The sequence below is a fragment of the Ursus arctos genome, unplaced genomic scaffold, assembly GCF_023065955.2.
Source record: "Ursus arctos isolate Adak ecotype North America unplaced genomic scaffold, UrsArc2.0 scaffold_23, whole genome shotgun sequence".
Classification (NCBI taxonomy): Eukaryota; Metazoa; Chordata; class Mammalia; order Carnivora; family Ursidae; genus Ursus; species Ursus arctos.
Window position 1 is genome coordinate 3,019,941 of NW_026622908.1, and position 14,424 is coordinate 3,034,364.

The 14,424-nt window shown below is 49.0% G+C and overlaps 1 protein-coding gene across 1 annotated transcript in view; it reads right to left on the reverse strand.

Annotated features, from left to right (window-relative positions):
• Window positions 1-14,424, reverse strand: part of DKK3 (dickkopf WNT signaling pathway inhibitor 3) — a 44,922-nt gene that overhangs the window by 26,021 nt on the left and 4,477 nt on the right. The window contains exons 3-4 of the mRNA XM_026486812.4: window positions 9,560-9,694; window positions 7,118-7,201 (exon numbers count right to left, since the gene is read on the reverse strand). Coding sequence (XP_026342597.1) covers window positions 7,118-7,201; window positions 9,560-9,694 — 219 coding nt within the window. The remainder of the gene's footprint in view (window positions 1-7,117; window positions 7,202-9,559; window positions 9,695-14,424) is intronic.

The window sequence follows — 14,424 nt, forward strand, 5'->3', positions numbered from 1 at the left end:
TCAGCAGGATTAAGCAAAACCCTGTCCCCACCAGCGTGTCCACATCTCTACCCTGTCTTCGTGGTTCTTTCCCCTGGGGATCGTGTGGTGCCTCAGAATACCGTACAGACAGTACAGGGCATGTCGAATGTTTCAGACGCAGGATGTCACTAGCCCAACATGTATTTCTAATTCCTTGGCTGGACTCTTGAAGCCCTTGCTGATCTAATTTCTGCCCCTCCCCAGCCAGCCTCCTCTGCTGCATCCCCAAGCATACAGCTGGCCCTGGCGCTCTCAACTATGTAGTGTTCCTCAAACACAGTCTTATTTCCAAATGCCCCCTTGACTTTGAACCAAGAATGCTTCTGCAAGGAATGCCCTTCTTTCCCACAATTGAGAATTTCTAGACATTACTCGAAATGCAGCTCCATCGTCACCTCTTCCGGGAAGCCTGCTGAGAAATGTGCAAGTTGACAAGTGAGTCTTCCACGGTTTCATGGATGGCAGCAGAAGCCATGAGACTCCTGGGTCAGAGACAGAGGACCTGACAGCTGACAGCACAGAGCAGCACGTTTGCAACAGCTCTAAGTCCCATGGGGCAACACCGAGGGGCCCGGGGATGCTATGCCTTCGGTGGGTGTGTACGGGGCCGAGGAAGGTCAAGCTTAGAGAACCCAGATCTTCTGGGTTCTGCAGTCCAACCCGCCCTCCTGCCTAGGAGGAGGGGCTAGCTCTGTCTTCCAAGGCTGCTTGCTGTACAGACATCCTTGAAAAGACAGTCTGGAGCAAAAGGGCAATGAGTGTCTCTGCTTATAAAATGAGCAGAAATGCCAGAGGCTAGGAAGGACCGTCTCCCAGCAAAGTCTTCCCTGTTACCTGATCTGGCACCTGCCCAGAGCTCCCCCCTGCCCCCAACGACCTCTGTCTTAGGAAATATGAATTCACGTTGTAATGACCCATGTATTTTTTGGGTCCACTACCAGCCTGGGTGCTCTCTGATGTTAGGGACTGTCTTTTGCATTTATCGGTCGGACACGCAGGAAGTGCTCCATAAATGTGCAAATCAATGAATGAGTCAAATAAGTAATATTGGGAATTTTGGTAGCTATGGCTTTGGGGCAATTAAGTAATAACAACAGATGGCCGGCATTTACTGACTGCTTACTCTTGCGTTCTAGGCAATGCATGCGGTTTTTTTCTACCTGGATTATCTTCAGGACAACACTATATGGAAGGTACTGTATGAACCCACCTGTACCTATGGGGAAACTAAGGCTTAGAGCAGTTCAGGGATTTCATCAAAATCCCACGGCTCCTAAGCAACAGAGCCGCACTCTGAACTGGATCTGCTTGTCCCCAAGCGCTTAGCCACCCCGATGAAGGGCTTCTCATGTGGGAGGCATCAAGCATCTGTTCAGGGTGTTTGTGGAGGGGTGAGGGGACAAGGAAGGAGGGAGGGCCTGTCTTTTTGCATTTACAGAGGTGGAGGCAGTAGCCTGCATGTCACTGCCGCCCACTCCCCATGTGACTCATGGCCCATCAGCCCCCTCACAGGGATACTGAGCTGGGATAGCCCCCCCGAACTTCACACCTCCCTAATCTGCCCCGAAGTGGGGCAGATGGTGTTTGGTCTTGGGAACAGCCTGGAATGCAAAACTGACCTTTCTCCCTGCAAAAGGGAGTAAGGACGAGCTCTGTGGGGGGGGCCTCTCTCTTTGCTCCAACTTACAACTCGAAAATAGCCATTCCCCGTGACCTAATAACCAAGGAAATATAAACAAAAAGATCTAGATGACCGCCCACGGTCACAGCCACATAGGTGAGGGTTGGTGAAACGGACAGTCTCACAAGCTGCTGCTAAGGGTGAAATGAATACAACATTTCTGGAGGAAAACTTGGCTGTATCTCGCAAACTGCTAGATATGCAGCCCCTTTGACTTAGCCATTTAATTTCTAGGGCTTACACCATGAAAGTACTTGCGAAATCACTTAACAGTATAGATAGGGGCGCCTGGGTAGCACAGTCGTTAAAGCATCTGCCTTCGGCTCAGGGCGTGATCCCGGCGTTATGGGATCGAGCCCCACATCAGGCTCCTCTGCTATGAGCCTGCTTCTTCCTCTCCCACTCCCCCTGCTGTGTTCCCTCTCTCACTGGCTGTCTCTATCTCTGTCACATAAATAAATAAATAAATCTTAAAAAAAAAAGTATAGATAGACATTTATGGCAAAATTGTAAATAATTCAGAAGCTCCTTTTTAAAACATTAAAAATGCATATAAATTGATAAAGGAAAATCTGCACATTTCAAGGGATAGCTACTATTAATGACGTAGCATGTATTTTTCCCAGCCTTTGATGCATACGTTTTCTCTCTAAAAATGAGATTCTTTTACATGCTGAGCAGGAGGGGTGTATTTTCGGTACTCTATACACTACATGTCCTGCTCTGCCAGTGCTTTGTCTTCACTTAACATTTTATCGAAGGCATCCCTTCAAATGAACTTACACGAAACCTGTAAGAGACTCATTTGCTAACTATTTTGAGTCGGGATGTAGAATCATGTATATTTCATGAATCCCCTTTTGGAGGATATTCAGGTTGAAAAGAGTACACCGTAGTATAGCCAGCTTACAGCTCAGAGAGAAATGCCTACTGCTTCTTAAAGTCTGCTCACCCACATCAACTTCTACTTGGGGATCGTTTGTCCATTTCTCAGAACGATCCAGAGCTCCTCAATTTTTCCTATAATTTTTTCCTACTGGATTAAGGCATGAGGGCCTTATACTTGGCCAGAAATCACAAAGTCAACTCAAACTATAAATCTAGAGATGCCCACGTACCCAGATGTCTGGTTATGGGACCGGAGACTGGCAGGCTCGCCCAAGACTATGTAATCCCTCTGACTACCCAGAGTCTCCATTTTCTATAGAAACCTGTATACGTCCTGCCAACTTCCTGCAACTTGTCAGCACCTGACCATCCCCTATTCTTGTCCTTCACTGTGGCCCATCCTTCCCTCAGTGTGTAACCCCAACACCCAAACCAGACACGAATGACTCGCAAGGACAAGAACGGCAGGGTGAGTCAACCTGAGCGCAGGGCTTCTGGCAAAGCCTGTGACTCAAGGGTGAGGCGGGCCCCAGAGAACTTAGCCCCTGGCTGCAAACATCACAGGAGAGAAGCCCGTGGAGGCCTCGCATGTACCCTCAGCTGCCAGGCAAATTCCATTCCTTTTGTAGTAGGTTGCTGGGAACCAGGGGAGAAGCCGGTGAGAACCCAGTTTTAATTACTTTTCAATAATAATGAGCCTCACACAAAGAGCTTTTATAAACCTTGCCTTCCTAGAGTCTCACCCAATTTTGTCAACCAGGGATTATTAGCCCCACTTGGTAAATGAAGAAACCAAATCACAGAGGTCAGAGTTTATAAGGGTCAGGACAGGGTCGGAACCCAGGTGGGCCTCACACCTTGTTCAGACTTCATTCTGGACACCGACAGGCGGGGAAGGGCTGCATTTCTGGGACTCGGCCACCCCCGATTCCCTGCCCAACGGGACTCTCCAGGACGCAGGGCCGCTGGGAGCGGACTGAGTTTCTCTAACAGACTCCCATCTCTCTCTGTTAAACCTCCAATGAGTCGTTCTCACGGTGCCCTCAGCAATTCCGCTGAACTGATATGGGCGACTCCAGCATCAAATGTCAGGGTACGGGGAGCAAACGAAGCTGGCACCCCACTGTGCCCTGATCGTTCTCTGGGCCAAGGTGGTCTTGGTCACTCGAACTGCTACGATCTGGCTGTTTGGGGCAGTGAAATGTACCTGCAGCCTCCTAAGCCTTCAGCGAGCTGTTGGAGTTGGTTGGACGTGACTGAACCTGTAGGTTCAAACTAGGCATGCTCAGCAGGAAAAACAAACGAGCCCACTCTTCTAGACCCCATTCTAACGAGAAAGCAGGAAAGACAGCAGAGGCATGATGTGCTCAGCTCTGGAGCTGTGAGCTGTATCTTAATGAGAGGACGTGTCCCTTCAAATTGGGGCCTTGGCTAATTGGGCAAGATTCTTCACGTTTGGGGACACAGTTCTATAAATAAAAGCGTGTCATTTCTGCATCATGGCTTCCCCTCGCTGGCTTCCAACACGCCACTTTCTTCCTGACCCCTCTGCTCAAAAGCAGCCCAGCATCAATCAGCCCACCCACTGGCCCGTGAAGGGAGCAGGGCTCAGGGCTCAGAACAAAAGCCCCACAGAAAGACGTCGGACCCCATCACCATCGCAGGGGCCCTCAGGTGGAACAGCAAACCGCGCTGGCCTGTCCCCCTTTCACAGCTGAATGTAAAAACAGACCAGGGCCTTGCACACACTGGCCACATTCCTAGACAGGCGTACAGGGTCGCCGTCTGTAACCTCCCAGGGGCCTCCTCGGGTTACCATACATAGTAATGCACACACCGGCATTTGAAGAAAGGAAAGTAGCGGCGCTTGGCGATGATTTTTAATTGAATTCTTCTGGGAACTTTAAATCCTGAAAATTCAGCCCTGGTTTACAGTATTTTAAGGTCTGAACAGCATAGGATTTTGTCCTTTTGAATGACAAATCTCTCTTTTCCATTTCAGAGAAAGTTTCTTCAGCGCGTCAGGCATTTCTGAGCCAACTGTAAAAATCATTATATTCAGAAACTAGGGAAGGGGACCTTGGTGACAACGGTCGTCCCTTTGAAGGCAATCTGGTCCTTACAGCTTCCTACTCACTTAAAAGGAGCTCCATGTCTCTGTAAAGAAGATGCTCAAGTCCCAACCCAATTGTCTTGGGACAATGGTGACCCAGGAGCCAACGAGGAGTCGAATGGGAGACTTCTGTGGGCATGTGAAACTAGACTGCGCTTCTCTAATTCTTGGCAAGCCACCCTGACGACGAGAGAGGCTCTGCTGTAGATTACACATGCCCCCATTTCTGCCACAGGATATTCCTTCCAGAGATGGCCTGAAAAGTCTCTAGCCTGTTCTCCAAAGACCCATGGGATTTGCCAGACACTGGCCAATCAAGCATCAGCTGCCCCACATCTCCCTTCTAGCCAAGCAAATTGGGATTTATTCCCACAGAGAAACTCAGTGAGTTCCTATCCCAAGGGCCTCAGCAGAAATCAAGAAAAACTGGGTTTCCGGGATCTCTCTCTCCCTGTCCACCTTCTGCAATCTCAAGACCGTCATGTATGGGAGTTCGGATTGCACACTGCACAAAGGCGCCCCATGTCCTCCATCACAGGGTGGACACCAGAGACTGTGTGCACAGGTGTGGAGATTCTGCTGGGCCCGAAGCACAGGCACCGTGGGCACACAAGACCATACACGCCTGGGAAAGCTGGAAAGCAAAATCACTTGCGGCAGCACGGACGTGTGGCAACTGCTCCCAGACCTGAGCACATTCTTGGCATCTTCAAGATCTTGTCTCTCCTCTGCCCACCACTCTCGGAGCCTCAGTTCCCTTACCACAGGGCTCAAAACCTGACGCGATCCCCTCCCGTGGGGGCCAACAGAGGAGGCAGGGGTGTGGGTGTGGTAGGCCACCTGTGCACCTGGCCCTCGGGCAGATGCAGCCTATTCATTGGCAGGCCTGCTGCCCTCTGGGCTCTGAGAAGCTCCCCAGAGCAAACATGGACTATTGTGCAGTAAGAGGCTTTTTCTTTTTTTTCTTCCACTTGACAACAAAGACTATTTTTCTTTTCTAATTCACAGCCCTGAGAGTTCTGTTTCCCTGCTCTTTCTATCCCATGGCTTCTGCTGAGGCTTTCCTTCCCTCATGGGGCCCCAACCAGACCTAAATCTGTAACACTCCGAAGCTTTTCCCTCTTGGTACCAAGACCATATCCTATGGCTGTTTGTCTGCCTGTTTTGTTTTGTTTTTCCTTTCCTCTCTCTCTGCCCACCTTTGAAAGTTAGCCTCTCTTTCCTCCTGACCTTAGTCAATCCTGCCTGCGCTTCAGAGGGTTCTGTGACCGGGGTGACCCAGCTCGTAAGTGGCCAACTCATGCTTCTCACCTTGGCTGCTAAAGCTCTTTCTATTTCAGCACAGATCTTGCCCCCAGGTCCCTCGGATGGTGGGTCACCATCATCACACACAACCCTCTGGACCCCCCAGCCTGAGCTCTGTGCCAGAAACAAGCAGAAAGAACTCACCAACTACCAATCACATCAGCGCCAGCTCCCTAGCTCTGATGGGTTACACTGCTTCTCTTCCTGTGATGCCACCAGAGGAGGTGAGGAAAAATCCTCGCCCCCCTCTGAAGGCCAGGGATGCACTCTGCACTTTGGAGGGTAAGAACTTGTGGCTGAAGTTTGTGTCAGGCACCTGGGCACAGAAAGACTAGTTCTTGGGGTCCCCAGAGGACGCGCATTTTCATTGCTGGCCATGTCACATGGCAGCCACCTTGTCCACTCCTCACCAGCCATCTGCCTCTGCAGCCAGCCACCTCCTTGAGGTGAAGTGCAGCTGCGTCACCTGGGGCCTGAGAGCCTGGAGACCAGTGACGCCAACTGGGTCATCTCCCGACCTGTGCCCAGGCTCTCCTTCTGTGAAATGCTTCCCCTTCCACCACTAGGACTCTGTCATTTTATAAAAACCATCCTGCCATTGGACAAAGCAACAGGCAACTGTGTGGTAGGAACCATCACAAGGGGGCCAGAGCATGAAGCCTGGAGTGGGACGAAACCCCCTTTCCCATAGGCCCCGGGGTTCCACTGATTAAGGTGTTCTTGCTCTCAACCTGCCTGACAAGGGCCGGGATTACAAAAGGCCTGGCCACACCAGAGGCCTTGGGGATTCCAGGTTGGACAGGCCAGGTCTTGTTGCCGGGGCCGCCAGTCAGTACCCCAAGGTACTTCCTTGTTCCCTTTTAGGGTGGGGAGGGAACCACGCGAATGACAACAGAATTTCATTTCTTTGTTGTTTCTGATGCAAAGAGCATTGCACTAGAGCCTGTTACCAGCCCGCATTCTCCTGGTCAGAAATGTAGGACGCGGGAAATCTTGCTAGAAAGGAGGCAGGAGAGGTGAGTGACAGTCAGCTCCCTTCGGCCCAGGGCCTGAAGTCTGGGTCACCTTTCGCAAGCTAAGGGGGTGAACCGGGAGAAATGACAACTCACGTGGCTCCTTTTGCCTTCTTCGTCTGCCATCGACGTGATGACCGTCTCTGAGAAGACCGTTCGTCCGGTCTGGTTGTTGGTGACCTACGGCAGAGCAAGTATGTGAACATGGAACGGAAGGCGCTCCGGGCAAATCCCAGTTGGTTTCTCTTTCCCATTTTCTGGAGCAGGAGCATTTGCCAAAGTCGACAGAATGCCCGCTCCCCATTTCTTTCTGATCCTAACAGAGCTGTCAGGCGGAGGGGCCCCCTCTCTGTGCAGCGATCTACCTCCCAGGCTGCTCCCCGGAGCGGCGAGGGGGCTCCGTGCGGAGGGCTCGGCACGGCGCCTGGCACACAGCAAGTACTCAGCAGTGTCTGTTTTTACTGTTCTTGGGGTTCATCACTTGACACTCAACGTCAACATCCAAAATTCAACAACGACCAGTCTGGGTGTCTCATCAAACGTCTTTCATGAGAAGAAGGCAGGCTTTAGCTGCAGCCTCGCCCCTCCTGATTCTGGCGGAATATTCCATCTAGGCAGCGCTTAGTGCAAAGGGAGGCGCCCCATCCACTGTCTGCCTCTGACTGGGTTCTCGGGCAGCAGGCACCTCCGAGCTGAGCCTCCACATCCTGCCCGCACCCCGGGCCACTCCTGCCCCATCCGAGGTCCTGTGTAAGGACCGCTTGTGCTGGGGATGAAGAAGAGAAGGGGCCCCGGCCCAGGAGGTAGGGGATCTGGGTTCTTTGAGCCTCGGCTCAGCTACCAACAACTACCACCTGGAATAAGTCACTTCTCTGCTCCACGATGTCCTCATTTCTAGGTCATCTGTAAAGTTCCTGACAGCTCTAATATCACAAGGAGGCTGCGTTCAGAACAGAGTAGAAACACAGCCTACTTTATCGTAGTGGACCAAATGGCACTTCTGAGGAGATAAGGATCATGTCTTCACCAACGTACTTTAACACTTCTGGCTGAGTAAATCTTCTCCCCAGCAAAAAGGCAGTGTCGTCTTCCTCTCTGCCAGATTTTTGCCAAATTAACTGATAGTATATTTTTTTTAAATTCTACAGTCCTGGGGCGCCTGGGTGGCTCAGTCGTTAAGCGTCTGCCTTTGGCTCAGGGCGTGATCCCAGCGTTCCGGGATCGAGCCCCGCATCGGGCTTCTCTGCTGGGAGCCTGTTTCTTCCTCTCCCGCTCCCCCTGCTTATGTTCCCTCTCTCTCTGGCTGTCTCTCTCTGTCAAATAAATAAATAAAATCTTAATAAATAAATAAATAAATTCTACAGTCCTATACTGCAGGTACAAATTGCAGGACTTCTAAGAGCCTTTATTATACAAATGTGCATTTTCCTATCTCTAGGAGAAATAAATTAAGATGTTTTCTGAATATGTTTCACCACCCACGCCACCCCTCATGAAGCATTGCACAGGAAAGGTGCTCCATGGAACCCACTGGAGAGCTGTTGCATAGTACTGATGACATAACTTTACTGAAAGAAATAGGAAGAGAAGAACAACTCGCTGTTGCAAGCACCTTGTAGTTTACAGTGAGCTCTCATGTACCTCAAGTCCTCTGACCCCAGGCTACTGTCCTGTATGTACTGACCTCCCTATTTCATAAATACGGTTAGTGAGGGACATAAAATTAAATTATTTTTCAAAATCATTCTAGTTACTGGTAGGACTGCCTCTTGGGTATTCCAACATCTACAAGAAACAACCTTAACCAGAGCCAAACCTGTAAGCTAATTATTATCAAAGAGAATAACTTAATATTGGTTTTGACAAAAATGAAACAATGACTTTTGGAAACGTTCTCCAGTTTTCCGATGAGCAACGCTGAAGGATTCTGGTCAGCAGGTGACTCGTTCATTTATCTGGGGGTGGGGTGGGGGGTACACGCTGAAGCTGGGCCATCCGTACGCAGTGGGAGAAGAGCCCCACACAGGCTGCTCTACCATCAAGGCGGTGGCCCATAAAAATTGACCCCTCTATGCTCCATGACACAGAAACACTATTGTTTCAACCAAGTCATTACCTGGGCACTTGAACAAAAGTGCGACTCTCTCGTGAGAACCACTGGGCCTTGCATATATGAGTGGAGATGAGATTTGAGGCCAAGCTCCTTGATGCCTCAAATGCAATACTAGAGAAGTATCTCTCTCAACACTTGTTTGCACCCTTTTATCAAATGATAAAGCCCCCCGACCTTTCCTTTGCAATTGGACTGGCAAGCAGCCTAAAGTTAAATGTATTGCTTACATGCAACAGCAGTTTAGGTCTGTGATACTCCGCTCTCCCTCTTAAATAGCTCCCTCTCTCCCTCTGGTTCTTAATCTGTGTTTTACCAGCCTCATTTGTATTTTTGGCTTGTGGATCAAATTTGTAAACAAGACCTTTGTTCTCTGATGGGACGGGGAGTTACAGAAAGGAGGATGTGCTGGCTGCCGCCATCCTTACCTTGTGAATTTCTCGGTGCACGTGGATGGTATTGTTTCCCACCTTGGTTTCTGTGTTGGTCTCATTGTGATAGCTGGACGGCAAGCCCGCCACGTTCACCTCTGATGTCTTAGCAGCAGCCTCTTCTGCTTCCATCTAGTAAATCAACAGACTTAATGAGCACAATTCTTATCTCTTGATAGAAATCAGCCCATTAGAAAAAAGAACCCCTTCTCTTTTCCTCTTCTGCAATTACAAATAATGGTAGTAATACTAGGTACCATTAATTGCCCACCAGGAGAAAACCCTGTACTGAACATTTTACATATATTATAGCCGTAAACCTCACAGCCTCCCTAGGGGGTAGGTGTCAATATACCCATTTTACAAATGGCGAGAGTAAGGCTCAGGGACACTGGATAAATTCCCAAGATTATCAGTGAAGGCCATCACTCATCATCAGGGAAATGCAAATCAAAACTACAATCAGATATCGCCACACAGCTGTCAGAATGATTAAAAGCAAAAACACAAGAAACAACAAGTGTTGGTGAAGATGTGGAGAAAAAGGAACCCCCGTGCACTGCTGGTGGGGATGCAAACTGGTGCAGCCACTGTGGGGACCATTATGGAGGTTCCTCAAAAAATTACAAATAGAATTACCCTACAATCCAGGAATTCCACTACTGGGTATTTACCCAAAGAAAATGAAAACACTAACTTGAAGATATACGCACCCCTATGTTTATTGCAGGATTATTCACAATAGCCAAACTATGGAAGCAGCAGCCCAAGTGTCCACCAATAGATGAATGGATAAAGAAGATGTGGTCTGTGTGTGTGTGTGTGTGTATAAATATATATATAATGGAGTATTATTCAGCCATAAAAGGAATGAAATCTTGCCATTTACAAAAACATGGGTGGATCTAGAGGGTATAATGCTAAGTGAAATTAGTCAGTCGAGAAAGACAAATACCAGATGATTTCACTCATATGTGGAATCTAAGAAACAAAACAAATGAATAATGAAAAAAAGAGACAAACAAAACAGACTCTTAACTGTAGAGAACAACCTGATGGTCACCAGAGGGGAGGGGGTGCGGTGAGGGTGAAACAGGTGAAGGGGGTTAAGAGTGCACTTATGATGAGCACTGAGTAAAGCACAGAATTGTTGAACCACTGTATTGTACACCTGAAACTAATATAACACTGTTTATTGGAATTACAATTTTAAAAAATTCTCTGTAGTTTATCCACAAGACACATAAAAAAGAAAAAAAGGACTGTCAGGAAAGGGCAGAGCTGGGATCTGAGCATGCTTCCATTGAACAGTCTTGGCCCCTGACCGGGCTGCTGGTGCCCCGTCCAACTCCCCACGACCTAACCTGGAGGTCACCTGTATTCAGCTGCCTTACATGCCAACAACCAGCCCTGTCTCTCCCTGAGAGCGCTCTCTGGCCACCCAGCGTGCTCAGTCTGCACAGATGCTAGGGTGTTAACACCCTAGGGCCCATCCTCAAGCGGTGAGGGACAGGCTATGGGGGTAAGGACCCCAGCTCTCTCTCCCCCCAAAGGGGCGGTCTCTCTCTGAGGACCCCCAGTGGGACTGAACCCCAGCGGTGCCTAGCAGTAACCTGCTCATGAGCGCGCCTTTATTCCCTCTCTTCTCCTCCATCTTACTTTCCCACTTTCCTAGTGGTTTTCGCATCACTTCCCAGATAAGTTATTTGCTTCCAAACCTTTGCTGCAGGGTCCGGTGGTGGTGGTGGGCAGACCCAGACAGCCCCCTGCACAGCTTCTTCCCTGATACAGGTAGGGCCACATCTATGACTCCGTCCCCACCCCACCTCTTGGGTACAAGAGGGACCCTTGTAGAGGGTCACCTGACTAGTTTCCAGGGTCCACCCTCTTTCTGGCTCTTCTTCCACATGTGTTCCTCTCTGGTGTCAGGTTTCTGAGGCTGTTCTCAAACCCTCCAGGTTCGTGAGTCTCCATGACATTACAGCAGATGTATCAGTCAACCTCAAAGTGTACCCAATTTCCCCTTGAGGATTTACCGCCGCGCCCCACCCTGAGTGGGCAGTTGACAATGGGAACAGCTCACAGCTGGCTGGACTCAAAAAGAGGCCACATCATGGACTAGTTGAGCCAGTCAGATACTCTCTCTAGGAATTTAAAACTAGAGACACAAAGAGAAGTTCTAGTTGGTGGCTGGCGGTTTTCCAGCACTATCTTTGACTCTGGGCTATTTTTACTTCTTAAAACTAATCCTCAAAAAGATTCTCCTATTTTTTTAAAAACATCACTGTCTTCTATTCCCTTATGTACTAAATGAGGCTCCTCTTTTCCTGTCTCTCCCAACCAGGTTTGCTGAGCTGGGGTGGATGTGGGGAAAGAATTGCCATGTCTCAGTGCAGCACAGAAACACTGAACTAGAAGTCGGGAGTCTGGAAGACACAAAAGCTCAAATGACCAAACAAAGACTTGGTCAGTAACTGCTGTTTTTGACCCAGACAGGACTGCCGAGATGTCTGAAACTCGATCACTGGCTTCACCATCACCATCACCACCATCATCATGACCATCACCATCACCACCATCATCATCATCACCATCATCATCATCATCATCACCACCATCATCATCATCATCATCATCACCACCATCATCATCATCATCATCACCATCATCACCATCATCATCACCATCATCATCACCATCATCACTACCAGCATCATCACCAGCACCATCATCATCATGACCATCACCATCACCACCATCATCATCACCATCATCATCACCATCACCACCATCATCATGACCATCACCATCACCACCATCATCATCATCACCATCATCATCATCATCATCACCACCATCATCATCATCATCATCATCACCACCATCATCATCATCATCATCACCATCATCACCATCATCATCACCATCATCATCACCATCATCACTACCAGCATCATCACCAGCACCATCATCATCATGACCATCACCATCACCACCATCATCATCACCATCATCATCACCATCATCACCATCATCATCACCATCATCACCATCATCACTACCAGCAGCATCATCATCATCACCATCATCACTACCAGCATCATCACCAGCACCATCATCATCATGACCATCACCATCACCACCATCATCATCACCATCATCATCACCATCATCACCATCATCATCACCATCATCACCATCATCACTACCAGCAGCATCATCATCATCACCATCATCACTACCAGCATCATCACCAGCACCATCATCATCATCACCATCATCATCACCATCATCACCATCATCACTACCGGCATCATCACCAGCACCATCATCATCATCACCATCATCATCATCATCACCACCATCATCATCACTACCAGCATCATCACCAGCACCATCATCATCATCACCATCATCATCATCATCATCACCATCATCACTACCGGCATCATCACCAGCACCATCATCATCATCACCATCATCATCACCATCATCACCATCATCACTACCAGCATCATCACCAGCACCATCATCATCATCACCATCATCATCATCATCATCACCATCATCATCATCATCATCACTACCAGCATCATCACCAGCACCATCATCATCATCATCACCATCATCATCATCATCACCATCATCATCACCATCATCATCATCATCATCATCATCACCATCATCACTACCAGCATCATCACCAGCACCATCATCATCATCACCATCATCATCATCATCACCATCATCATCACAATGACAGCCTCCATGTTTGGACATCAGTTATGCTTAAGCCATTGCATCATACCTTCCATGGTTCCTTGGATGTTCACAACACCCCCACGAGGAAGGTGTTGCTGCCTCATTCTACAGATGAAGAGAACGAGATGAAGAGAAGTGAAGGAACCCGCCTATGGTCATCACACTGTTAGTAGGTGGCAAAGCTCAGACAGTACTCAGGTCAGTCTGACTCTAAATTTTGGGCCTTGTCCAGTATGTGCTTCTACCCTGCCTGGGTAGCTTATGCATTTACTGGGGAGAGAAGCAGAGCCCCACAACTAAACCAGTTTGAGGATGATGATGATGGCTTCTAGAAGCAAGCCAGGGTTAAAAAAAAGGAAAAGAAAGGCCTCCAGGAGGAGGAGGAGGCACGATAGAGCTGGTCTCCAAGGACGAGTAGGATTTGAACAGCGAGGAGCACAGAGGAGGCAAAGCTGTGGCTGCCTGGACAAGAACGTATGTGTCACAGGCTGGAGCACAGGGTCCGTGCTGGGCACGGGATAAAATGGTGGATGATGAAGGAGAGGGACTCACAGGCCGATCCAGGAGCAGTTCTAAAGCAGAGGGTGTTGGCCTGGTTCTCAACCAGGAGAGTGCATCAGAATCATACCTGAAGCTATAAGAAGCTATCTATCATAGACACATAAGCAGGAGAGTTATACCTATTTACATACACACACGCGCACACCTCTGGATCCCTTCCCAGACCTGCTGAATCAGAACTTCTGCGGGTGCAATCCCAGGTATCAAAGAGCTTCTCCAATGATTCTGAGGTATTCCATCCCCCTTCCACTTGCCCCCAGGAAAAAACCTCTGCTCCAGGCCATGGGGAGTGTAACAAGTTCTAAAGACTAGTTGACAAATAATAGAGAGTCTGGAGACGTTAGAGAGGGAAGTGAGGGAACTGGCCAGAATGAGGTGTGGGAGTAGGAAGTTATACCGGGGGGGGGGGGGGACAGGGGACCTCTAGGTAGCAGAGGTTCCAAATAAGTCTAGGTGGGCCAAGCCACAGACAGCTAGCCACAAGGTCAGGCAAAAAGTTGCCCGCAGCGTGTCAGAAGGAAATGCCAGGGTTCTGGAGT